The following is a 12,857-nucleotide window of genomic DNA, read 5'->3' as shown; positions in this document are numbered from 1 at the left end:
TTATTTAACTCCTTTATAGGCATAATATATCAATGAAATCATTTTAAACAGATCAAGTACTATAGTGGTAATATTACAGGCATTTATGCTCTCATTAAATACTCTTACAGTCCGACTTTTGAACTATTCCTTTTTTATTAATATTTATCCGGGACACACACATACACACCTAAGGTTTAAGGAGGTCTCCGCTGGACTGTTTTTTGTCCAGCTCCGACAAGGTTCTATTCATACATTCATACACTTTGTGTTCACCCGCTTTTTTCCCGACCTGACGGGTCCGCAAAACTTAACGTCACGTTTCGTTTCCAGAATCTCACATTCAAATGTCTCTAACGAAAAGAGACAGATAATTTTAAATGTTATACAAAAATTGTGTTCGTGCCAATAAAAATATTATTTTAACATTGTATTCATTGTATTTATAATGAAATATAAATAATAAATTGAATAGGACAAAGCCTCTCACTCAAATTTCTCACCATCATAAACCGAGTTGGTTGCGGAGTTGCTGTTCAAATTGCTGAACATCCTCCTTTGCCAAATTTATAACGTTTTAAACGGAGGTAAAGATCAAAGAACTATGCGTTAGGAAAATTAATAATGGCTTTATTTTAATAGACATGTAAAACCATATTTTGGCGGATTACTTTCATTTTTTTAACGAATTTACCTGCCCATTTAGTCTTAATAATTAACGGTAAACGAACTTGACTTGCTGTTTTCGAAGGCAGGTCGAACCTTAGGTCGGGCTCGAGCCCCAAGTTCAAGTAGCAGAAAACAACAGTATTCCTTTCAAATCTACTTTAAAAGTGTATTAGTTAAAATATTATTGCAGTAAAAGAGTTTATTTTTATCATATTTTGTAGTGGTTTCTAAAAGCCAGCAATTACTTTTCAGTAATTTGCGATGTCACGGAGTTTAACGTCTTCACGCGTGATGAATTGACATGATTTACGAGGTAAATTTGCAAATGATTCATGAAGTCATACCTCTGCAATTATTTGATCGATTGTGTTTTAGAAGTATGTTCAAACTCTAATGACAGTTATGATCGCGGATGCGCTGGTAGAGAAAGAGAACGAGAAAAAGCGGCCCGTTAAGATAGCTATTATACACATTTTTTTCAGGACATTCTTGCTATTTGTCAGTGTGTTATACGCGAATAAATAATAATGAAAAAAGTTCAAAAGTCGGACTGTAAGCGAATGAGACTTACAGGAAAGCATGGTTGCTATTCAAACCCTTATTAAAACCCTTATTAAAATGTAATCTGTTAGTACCTTATCTGTTTAAATTTATTTCATTTGTATATGTCTGCTAGGTGTTCAATTAAAATTTGTCCGAACCCGTTTTCATTTTTTTTATTTTTGATCTTAGCGCACATTCAGAAAACGAGTCGTTTGATTTTAGTTCAGGAAATAAATAATAGAAAAACAAGTCGTTTTTCTTTATTTTCTTTTTGGTTTTGATTTGAAAAAACGAATGAAGGAATGATACACGGGGCCATTTTTGTAAACTGTTATTGTAAAATAAAAAAGTCTGATTAAAAAAAAATAAAAAAACGGACTTCAAATTAATCCGGCGGGCCAGAGAATATTGCTGGGGGGCCACTTTTGGCCCGCGGGCCGCCTGTTGCCGACCCCTGCTATATAATATATATATATAAAATAACAGGATATTTTTTGCATTTTATTTTAACAGCAGCGTATCTTTTTTCTTCATGTATTTTTGCTCTTTTAATAATAATAATAATAATAATAAGTTTTATTTATAAAGCGCCTTTGCCTAGCTTAAGGTCGCTGCACGAGGAAAACATATTATCTCATTCCCCGCCAGCTATTTTTTGAAAAGTTGCACGCCACCATTTTTTGTGATTTTCACAAAAGTTTTACAAAGTACCTTCCAGGAAAATTTTCTTCTAAAAATATATAAACATACAAATATATTAAATAAAAGAACACAGCAAAAAATTTATTTTCAAGAAAAAAATTCTTAGTATTTTTGTCTTGTTTTCAGAAAAAATATCTAAAAAATCTTAAATTAAGATGCTTTTTCTTGATGAGCTAAACAACCCAAGAAAATAAGTCTGGTTTTTAGACCAAAAATATAAATTTAAGTTATTTTTGCATAAAACAAGCAAAAATCACTTAAATTTAATATTTTGGGTATAAAATCTACACTTATAATAATTTTTTGAAATGAACAGACCCTCTGCTTTCATACAAACAATAAACAAACAAACAAAACGAGAAAACACGTTTCATCCTATCTATATTTTTTTCTCTACTTATAAACTCTTAAATATGGGTATTTTTCTTTAAAAAAATTTTTTTAGCAAAAAGCTGAAATAATTGCATTTTTGTGAAGGAATTTAGTTAGAGATCAGATTCAGAAAGATTATCAAAAAATACACAGAGTGTAAAATTAGTAAATAAAGTTTTGGCTTCAGTTTTTTCTAGTGCTGGGCAAAGATTAATCGCGATTAATTGCATACAAAATAAAAGTGATTTTTTTACATAATATATGTGTGTGTAATTATTATTTATATTTTACCACACATACATACATATATTCATTTCAGAATTTTCTTTTTTTATATATATACTTTTAATTTATATATAATATAGAATATATAAAAAGATAAAAATATATATATATATATATATATATATATATATATATATATATGTGTGTGTGTGTGTGTGTGTATATATATATATACACATGTAAATGTTTCTTAAATACATACATACATACATGAATGTGTGTGTATTTATATATACATAATAATAACACACAAGCAAGCACTCATATATTATGCAAAAAAAGCACTTTTATTTTGTATGTGATAAATCGCGATTAATCTTTGCCCAGCACTAGGTTTTTTTTTCATAAATTGGGTAAGTGCACCATCTAGTGCTGGTATAATCGCGGTATTGCAGATTAACAAAAAAATTCATAAGGAACACAGTTTTATGCAAATGGTTTCTCTTGATTGACGAGATAATGGCGGGATCCACAAATTGATCAGTTTTCACAATTTTTACTGCTATAGACCAAAAATGTAATAGTGTCTCGCGCACTAATAGTGCCAATTGCGCTATATAGTAACAAACTACAAATATACATCTAAAATAATAGAGCATATGGGCAAATGGATAGGCCACAGCCCTGATATATATCAGGGCTGTGGCCTATCCATTTGCCCATATGCTCTATTATTTTAGATGTATATTTGCAGTTTGTTACTATATAGCGCAATTGGATTTCTCAGTTCTTTTTTTACAACATGTAAACAATACGTTCTGCCTTTCTTGTTTTCCTAAACATTGTTGAACTGATCAAGAGGCAATATACAAACTACAGCGACATTCCTACTTTGTAAACCTTACCGAACTCCTTTCGAAAGAAGTCATCCTTTTCCTCCTGAATGGCGATTTTGGGAATTGGAGTGCATCCAGTGGTCATGCTGCGTGCCAGAATTCCTTCAGGGGAGTCATCTGAGAGATCAAAGGAAAAATGAACTTTAATCGTGGATACACAAGCCTTAAACAATTTGATATCGATCACAACATCAACGACACCATTTACAAATAGTCTGAATGGGCTGCTAATAGGGCGAAACAATAGCAAGCGGTGTTTTGTCTAAGTGCAGTGGCCCCCGGATCCATTGTGGCATTAAAATACAGACGTGCCAACGTAGAAAACACAACACTTGGCGTGAGCAAACACGGTGATAGAAAGATGACTGCACAAATTTGAAATACTCAAATAAACATTCATGTTGCAAGTAATTTTTCGACATGCACACACACTAATGCAATAATGATGGGAATTATGTATTACACACAGCATTAAAGCATGAATGTCATCTAACAATGTGATGGCATTATGGTATGATACAAACAAAAACATTAAAGGTTGACCTCTCCATCTCATGACAAGCTAAAGCAAGCCGACAGGTCAATTAACTGCAGTAAATAAGAGGGGCAGGTGGTCAATAAAAAGATGAGATTTAAAATAAACAACATAAAACGCAGATATTCAGTGGTTTATTTCTATAGTTTAAGCAATTTAAAAAATAAAGACACGAGACAAAAAAAATCACAGATGAAATCTCTTTATTATCTCAGTTGTTTCTCCTATGGGCTTTGAGATTAATTGAAAAGAAAATGCTGTTGTTGTTTTTTCTGTGGTGTCTTTGTTACATTTGAGTCTTCTTTAGCCTAAAGAAATTGGAGAAACATCTGAGGCAAAGTTGATCCCAGACAGCAGATGACTCTGGGCCGGATCCGCGCCAAAGTCAGGTGCTCAGGTGCTGATCCGGCTCGGAGTCGTCCGCTGTCTGGTAAACATATTTGAGAAGTCCACCGAGGTCTGAAAGAGCAACCTCTGAGCTATAAAGTTTCTTCTGGGAGTGGTCTGGTACAAAGTGAAAGAAAAACACAAGAATACTGTGATGCAAGTCTTTTTTTAATGTGATACAGTAAATCATAAATCAATGAAGACCTTACACAACATATAACACAAAACATGAAAGCAATGCAGGGTAACAGTTGCATCGGGCAAGTGACACGATTCAAATCTGAAAGTAAAACCCACTCAGTTTACACAAGCTTAAGATATTAACTGAATGTTTAGTCTCTGTAAACTGATAATTGTGGCCACCATTTGTCTTCGTGCTGCTGTTTCATTTTTGTAAACACACCACACAACATCAAAGTCACACAAGGTCCCCGGCACACAAGCCCGAAGGCTCAGAGACCACGATCACGTGCGGCGAGGGGTGTCAGGCACTCACAGATCAAAAGGTTGGCAAGAAGTGCAGGAACGGCCGCCGGGATCCGTCAGAAAGAACATGAGAGGAGATGAAGTGGGTGAGATTTAATTAGTTCTCCCTAACTAAAATAAACATTTTATCTCAGTCGTCCGTTAAGTCCGTGGCATAGCTTCAGAATAATATAGTGAATGTTTCCTGTGCAAAATACAAAATACAACGAATAACGAGTACAGAACACATATACTGACTATGGACCCAGAGAAAATGGCAATGTCTTGTTATGGACATTGAGACTGAGATGGCTGTAGTGTAGTTAGGTCTTACAGAAAGTTACTTGAGATGGGACATTAAATCTGAGCGTATTGAACAGGAAAAAATTTTATGAGACCTGAAAGCTGCGAAACAAGCTTATATTGTATTGATTTAGATTGCATCAATCTGCATGTCTGTCGGTCAGTTGGTCTCTTTGTCTGTCTATCCATCTACATTATCTGTCTGTCTGTTTACATTGTCTGTCTGTCTGTCTGTCTGTCTGTCTTTCTGTCTCGACGTCTGTCTGTCTGTCTGTCTGTTTGTCTGTCTGTCTTTCTGTCTCGCCGTCTGTCTGTCTACAGTATGTATCTATCTGTTCCTCTTTATCTATCTATCTCTCTGTCTATCTACAATATCTATCTATCTATCTATCTATCTATCTGTCTGTCTGTCTGTCTGTCTGTCTGTCGGTCTGACTGTCTGTCTGTCTGTCTGCCTGCCTGCCTGTCTGTCAACAGTATCTGTCTGTCTGTCTGTAGTATCTATCTATCTGTTCCTCTCTATCTATCTCTGTCTATCTACAATATCTATCTATCTATCTATCTATCTATCTATCTGTCTGTCTGTCTGTCTGTCTGTCTGTCTGTCTGACTGTCTGTCTGTCTGTCTGTCTGTCTGTCTGTCAACAGTATCTGTCTGTCTGTCTGTCTGTCTGTCTGTCTGTCTGTCTGTTGTATCTATCTATCTTTTCCTCTTTATCTATCTCTGTCTGTCTACAATATCTATCTATCTATCTATCTATCTATCTATCTATCTATCTATCTGTCTGTCTGTCTGTCTGTCTGTCTGTCTGTCTGTCTGTCTGTCTGTCTGTCTGTAGTATCTATCTATCTGTTCCTCTCTATCTATCTCTGTCTGTCTACAATATCTATCTATCTATCTATCTATCTATCTATCTATCTATCTGTCTGTCTGTCTGTCTGTCTGTCTGTCTGTCTGTCTGTCTGTCTGTCTGTCTGGCTGTCTGTCTGTCTTCAGTATGTTTCTATCTGTTCCTCTTTATCTATCTCTCTGTCTGTCTACAATATCTATGTATCTATCTGTCTGTCTATCTGTCTGTCTGTCTGTCTGTCTGTCTACAGTATGTATCTATCTGTTCCTCTTTATCTATCTATCTATCTGTCTGTCTGTCTACAGTATCTATCTATCTGTTCCTCTTTATCTATCTGGCTGTCTGTCTACAATATCTATCTATCTGTCTGTCTGTCTGTCTGTCTGTCAACAGTATTTATCTATATTTCTGGCTGGCTGTCTGTCTGTAGTATCTATCTATCTGTTCCTCTTTATCTATCTGTCTGTCTATCTACAATATCTATCTATCTATCTGTCTGTCTTCCTCTTTATCTATCTCACTGTCTGTCTGTCTTCAGTATATATCTGTCTCTTCATGTGTCTGTCTATGATATCAATCTATCGGTCTGTCTGTTTTTCTATAATATATATCTATCTATCTGTCTGTCTGTCTGTCTGTCTGTCTACAATATGTATCTATCTGTTCCTCGTTATCTATCTATCTATCTATCTGTCTGTCTACAGTATCTATCTATCTGTTCCTCTTTCTCTATCTCTCTGTCTGTCTACAGTATCTATCTGTCTATCTGTCTGTCTGTCTGTCTGTCTGTCAACAGTATTTATCTATCTATCTGGCTGTCTGTCTATCTACAGTATCTATCTATCTGTTCCTCTTTATCTATCTGTCTGTCTATCTACAATATCTATCTATCTATCTGTCTGTCTTCCTCTTTATCTATCTCGCTGTCTGTCTGTCTACAGTATCTATCTGTCTGTTCATGTGTCTGTCTATAACATAAATCTATCTGTCTGTCTGTTTGTCTATAATATATATCTATCTGTCTGTCTGTCTGTCTGTCTGTCTTCAGTATTTATTTATCTGTCAGTCATCCTCTTTATCTATCTATCTATCTCTCTGTCTGTGTGTCTGTCTGTTTGTCTGTCTACATTATATATCTATCTGTTCCTCTTTATCTATCTATCTCTCTGTCTATCTACAATATCTATCTATCTATCTGTGTGTCTGTCTGTCTGTCTGTCTGCCTGTCTGTCAACAGTATCTATCTGTCTGTCTGTCTGTCTGTAGTCTATCTGTTCCTCTTTATCTATCTCTGTCTGTCTACAATATCTATCTATCTATCTGTCTGTCTGTATGTCTGTCTGTCTGCCTGCCTGCCTGGCTGCCTGTCTGTCTTCCTCTTTATCTATCTCGCTGTCTGTCAGTCTACAGTATATATCTGTCTCTTCATGTGTCTGTCTATGATATCAATCTATTGGTCTGTCTGTTTGTCTATAATATCTATCTATCTGTCTGTCTGTCTGTCTTCAGTATTTATTTATCTGTCAGTCATCCTCTTTATCTATCTATCTCTCTGTCTGTATAGTGTGTCTACAATATCTATCTGTCTGTCCATGTGTCTGTCTACAGTATCAATCTATCTGTCTCTTTGTCTATCTGTCTATATGTCTGTCTGTCTACAGTATCTGTCTGTCAATCTGTCTGTCTCTTTATCTATCTGTCTGTATTTTTTATCTATATATTTGTCTTCCTGTCTGTCTGAAGAAAGGCAGACATACAGTCAGACATACAGATAGATAGATAGTATGCATGTATCTATGTCCATCTGTATGCCTTTCTATCTGTCTACAGTGTCTATCTGTCTGTCTATTTGTATTTTTCTTTATCTATCTATCTGCCTGTCTATCTGTCTGACAGTATTTATCTGTCTGTCAGCCTGTCTACAGTATCTGTCTTTCTGTCTGTCTTGGATGAGATCTGAGAGGTATTGTATTATGGTCATGTGTACAGTATGTACGATATGTATGGTATGCATGTATATCTATGCCCATCTATTGTATGTCTATTTGCAATGTCTCATTGGCTCGGCCCTTAATCTGTTTTTGCACAGAAGGAAAATCACAGCTTTTCGATTATTTCTTGGTGAACTATTCATTTACGTAATACAAGTACATACACTCTAAGAAAGGATGTGTTCATTTTAACACATTGTTTTGTGTTATTCTATTTAAGAAACACAGAAATGTGTTAAGTTAAGGACGACACATTAGATTCATTTTTAAAGTGCACTGCTATAGGAGGAACAGGCTTCATTTTGGTGCAGTGCAGCTGTAGTGAACGCTGTGAACGCGCTGTGCTGCTGGGAATGCCAAAAGTAATCGAATAATTCATTGGAGAGGTTGTCTACAGTCTACAGTTAGGTTGGTGATCTGGTGAGCCTCTATTACTGCAGTGGCCCTCGGCAACATCTGTCCAGTACCTACCAGGTGAACCTGGTCGCCGCCGCGTACTGGGCGGAGTACGAGAGGGGGGAGGGCTGCAGTCAGACGGACTGTGCTGTTGCCTCAAGAATGGACTGTCCAAGCGGCCTGGTAAACAGGAGACGGGACCGTCGTGTGGGACACGCACACATGGACCGACGTACAGGGACGTGACAGAGTAACACCATACCAGACAGACAGGATAAAGTACAGGGATAGAGGGGGAAAGACATTTGTAAAAGGAGAAATGTTTGGAGAGAAAGAAGGTGAGATGTTGTGGCGTTCCAGGATCATACAAAATGATGAAAGATGTGGGAACACAAAGGATTGACCAGAAGAAAAAATAAATTAGTGTGGAGTTGAGGAAAGTGAGGTAGAGAGAGAGAAAAAGGCAAAAACAGCTGTTAGTGTGACGGGTTCACACATTTCGAACATACAGTAGACAGTATTTCTGTGCTGGTACCATTTAACAACAGATACAGTAGTAGTGAAAAGCTGGACACTTATTACAAAAAGGCTACAATCTTACATAAGGAATAAATAAAACAAACATCCAGTAAACCACTGTTTAGATGAAGCAAATTATTCAAAATAAGACCAAACAAGCATTAAAATAAGCAAAAACAACACATTTCTCATTTGGTAATTTTTATATATTTTTTGGAGTGGGGGGCTTCAAAAATTGTTGTGGCCAAAAGTGAGGCATTGAAGTAAAAAAGTTTACACAGTCCATTACTATCCCAAACAGGGCTGTGTAACGATTAATCGCAACTAATCGTTTGCAGAATAAAAGTTGGTTCCATCATATATGTGTGTGTACTGTGAATAATAATTATGTATATATGAATACACACACATGCATGAATAATTTAAAGAAAAAAATAGTTTATATATTAAGTATTTATATATAATAATATTATATATAAAAATATATAAATGTATATACACATATAAATATTTCTTAAATATATACATGCATGTGTGTGTGTGTGTGTGTGTGTGTGTGTGTGTGTGTGTGTGTGTATTTATATATACATAAACATTATACACAGCACACACACATACTGTATATGATGGAAACAATGATTAGTTGCGATTAATTGTTATGCAGCTCTGATCCCAAATGGCACAAATTTAACAATAAAAACATAAAAAATAAATCAATACATTAATTTACCCTAATAAATGCTATCACCCACTGTCTACAGTACAGAAAAATTTGAGGCTAACTAAAAATGTATGTGCACCTGCACAAATTATAAATCACACAAATCACATACTATAACAGTGTGTACTAATGCAGTTAAATCAATACACACCATACAATACTGTGCAAAAGTCTTAGGCCACTATGCCAGAATTAGATTGGTTGTTTTTGCAATGTTATAGTGATGATATATTATTGTTTCTCCGTCACTTTAATAGAATACATCCAGAAAATACAGGAAATGTGTATATAGTATTAAAAACTGTATAAAAATGTAGTTTTAAGGGTGAACTCCCCTTCCACTTCAGCAATAGCAGGAAACTGCATGAACTCTTAAACCTAAATAAAATAAATCCTAATTTCTAATTTTAAAGAAATTAGTCTTTTTACTTCATTATTCTCAAAAATGCTCAAGATGTGTTTAGTGCCAAGAGAGGTCACACTTAACATCGACGATGCATAAAGAAGACTTTTTTTTACATATTTCCTGTATTTTCTGTTTGTATCTTAATAAAATAAATTGAAAAATAAATCTGGATGGAGATTAAAAACTTTTAAAACAACAAGTCTGGTGGTGGTGGCCTAAGACTTTCTGCACAGTACTGTATATCATGTATATTAGGTGCGGCATGGGCGTCTAAAGCAAAAAAAAAGTGGGTGGGTCCAAAACATTTATTGGAGTAGATGCTTTTTTCTTGTATTGTGGTTGGCCCGCAATGACCTTTATTTTGGCCCGTCATCATGCCATGTGAGATAAGGAAAAAGGATAAACGTCTTTGATGCTGATGTTGTTATTTCTAATTAAACATTTTCTAAAATTTAAAATTTGTTGTTTTATTTGTCCATAAATTTTTTTTTTACTTAAATTAAATGTATTAAAGTGAATACATTTATTTTAATGTACATGCATACTTGAAGGTGTATAGCAAGCATCACGCAACTCCACGGACTCGTGTACTACAATCTAATAATACAAAGGTCGAAGGAGTGGCACACAAACAAAAGGCAATGTAAAAATTTTTGGCAAAATGATTTCTTTTTTTTTTTTTTACAACAGTTATCTTTGTTTATGCATAACTAATACAGTTTTATTTTCAAAGTAATGTTTGCTTATTTATTTTTTTTAAATATATGAAAATGATAAATTAGAGGAATCAAGGTAACTTTAATTTTAATATAACACAGCAACATTTACTTTGGTTTGATTTTTGGCCCTAGGTAGGAAAAAGTTTGGACACCCCGCGCTAGATTAATGAGTGTGTGGTATTAATATCACTGGTATTAAAAAGTGTGTGCTGGTCTTGTCCCGACGCCCATGAGGTGCAGTATACGTACATTCCAGTCATACTACTGTACATTCACCATTTTTATTTTCATGCGACCTCTATGACCCTTCTCGACCTACTGCATGACATAAGAACAACTGCAAAAATAGTTTAACCATGATGAATACATTTCTTTACATCTATATTACTTAAATTAAAAAAAATGCTCACGGTTTTACAGCGTTTTTAATTCATTAACCATTACTTTTTTATTTAAACCAAAGCAGACCAGACTAACTCATTTGACAGGGCTGGGAGACCAGCTAAACAGACTGGTTTACATTGTTTTATTTCTCAGCACGGTTATGAAAGTATATTTGAATTTGACAATTCTCTTAACATAATCTGCCATGGACAGATGTTTTCATTAGGCTTGTCACAGTGCATTATGGGATTGACTTTTCCATGAATGACACTGCCTTACACACCTTCAGAAAAAATGGTCAAAAATACACTTTCAAAAAGTATACTAAAAAGTTCATTTTACTGGGACCAAATGTATACATATCTGTACTTAAATGGTGCATACTATATTAGGACCTTTTTAAAGGGTCCTCCTGCTCCAGTGACAGTTTGAGACCATTTCTAACAGTGCAGAAGAGGAAGGCGGCATGATATACATCATGCGGGTGATCCTATGATGCATTGAAATGTAATGTTGTTTAGATTTAAGAGAGCAAGCATGTGATTTAATAACCAGCGAGTTCAAGTTGCTTTGTAGACAGTAAATTTAAAATGTATAGAGTAAATGGTCTGTCATATATGATATTTAAAACCTCTTTAAGTGCACTGTGTAACTTTTAGAAGGATCTCTTGACGGAAATGCAATATAATATACATAACTATATTATCTGTGGTGTATACAGACCTTACAACATGAGCTGTATTGTTTTTATAACCTTAAAATGAGTTGTTTTTATCTACATACACCGTGGGTCCCTTACATGGAAGTCGCCATCATGTTTCTACAGTAGCTCCAAACCGACAAACGTTTGTCCCCATGTTTTCTCAGAAAATGACGCGTTTGTCAGTAGCTTCAATATGCGTTCCGAAAGGGAGAGATGAGCCGTGGACCGAGCCGTGGGTTGCAACTCACAATCCCACCACCAGACGCCGCCAAATATCCACACAGTGGACCTCTAAAACAAAAGCTAAACTGTCTGTAACCCTCACAAATCTTTAGTGATGATCTGTGTAGGATTTCGGGCTTTTCTTAAGCCGTTTGGTTTAAATCACATAAACTGACATATTGAGAGACAAGTAGCAAAATAAACAGAGGCTCAGGATTTAGTACCCACACCCTCATACTGCACAACAGCTTCACTCGTGTCTATCTTATGATCTTACCGGTCCTGTGGGTGGTGACTGGTGAGACGTCCACACTGTTGGCCAGGGCTCTCTCTCTCTGTTTAAAGTACTCACGCGGGTTGTCAGGCCTTTGGGCAATGATGGCCGCTGCCTCCTGTAAAGTAAGGAACACGGGGAAAAGAAGATTTTTGTTGATACGTTCGTGCCATAAAATCTGATTGGATGAGCCTAAACTGAAATGTTATATGCACACTTATGACCACACTTTATAAAATCAGAGTGTTTATTTACACTAAGTGAAAATAGCGTAAGCCCCTTGATGGCAAATGTTAAGCTCCGCCCACTAATGTCTGGATAAACCACTAAAGATTAAAAAGTTTGCATACTCTTTAAATTAAGTCATGGATGTAATGCTGTTACAAATAATAGCTTCAGATAAGCAAAGCTCTTTTAATATCTTGCAGCACTACCATCACTGATGGCAGCATAGAGTCCCAAAATAGCAAGAGGATTCCCACTGACCCATATGTAAACCCCATTAGAATACTGTATCCGTCAAATCTGCCCCACATGAACACTGTGTAGGGTCAGACCGACTCAGTTTATCTTCCATTTGAAAGCAGTCGGTGGA

At 35.6% G+C, this 12,857-nt stretch overlaps 1 protein-coding gene across 6 annotated transcripts in view; it reads right to left on the bottom strand.

The window, feature by feature from the left end:
* Window positions 1-12,857, bottom strand: part of dbn1 (drebrin 1) — a 97,854-nt gene that overhangs the window by 7,482 nt on the left and 77,515 nt on the right. For 4 of the 6 annotated variants that reach the window (XM_055181199.2, XM_055181197.2, XM_055181198.2 and 1 more), the window contains exons 10-12: window positions 12,266-12,380; window positions 8,390-8,494; window positions 3,396-3,488 (exon numbers count right to left, since the gene is read on the bottom strand). In XM_055181199.2, the coding sequence (XP_055037174.2) occupies window positions 3,396-3,488; window positions 8,390-8,494; window positions 12,266-12,380 (313 nt within the window). Of the gene's footprint in view, window positions 1-3,395; window positions 3,504-8,389; window positions 8,495-12,265; window positions 12,381-12,857 lie in introns of all 6 variants that reach the window. The other 2 variants (XM_055181201.2, XM_055181200.2) reach the window with 2 other exon arrangements.

The sequence above is a fragment of the Misgurnus anguillicaudatus genome, chromosome 9 (assembly GCF_027580225.2).
Source record: "Misgurnus anguillicaudatus chromosome 9, ASM2758022v2, whole genome shotgun sequence".
In the NCBI taxonomy this organism is placed as follows: domain Eukaryota; kingdom Metazoa; phylum Chordata; class Actinopteri; order Cypriniformes; family Cobitidae; genus Misgurnus; species Misgurnus anguillicaudatus.
This window is presented reverse-complemented; position numbering and strand designations above follow the sequence as displayed.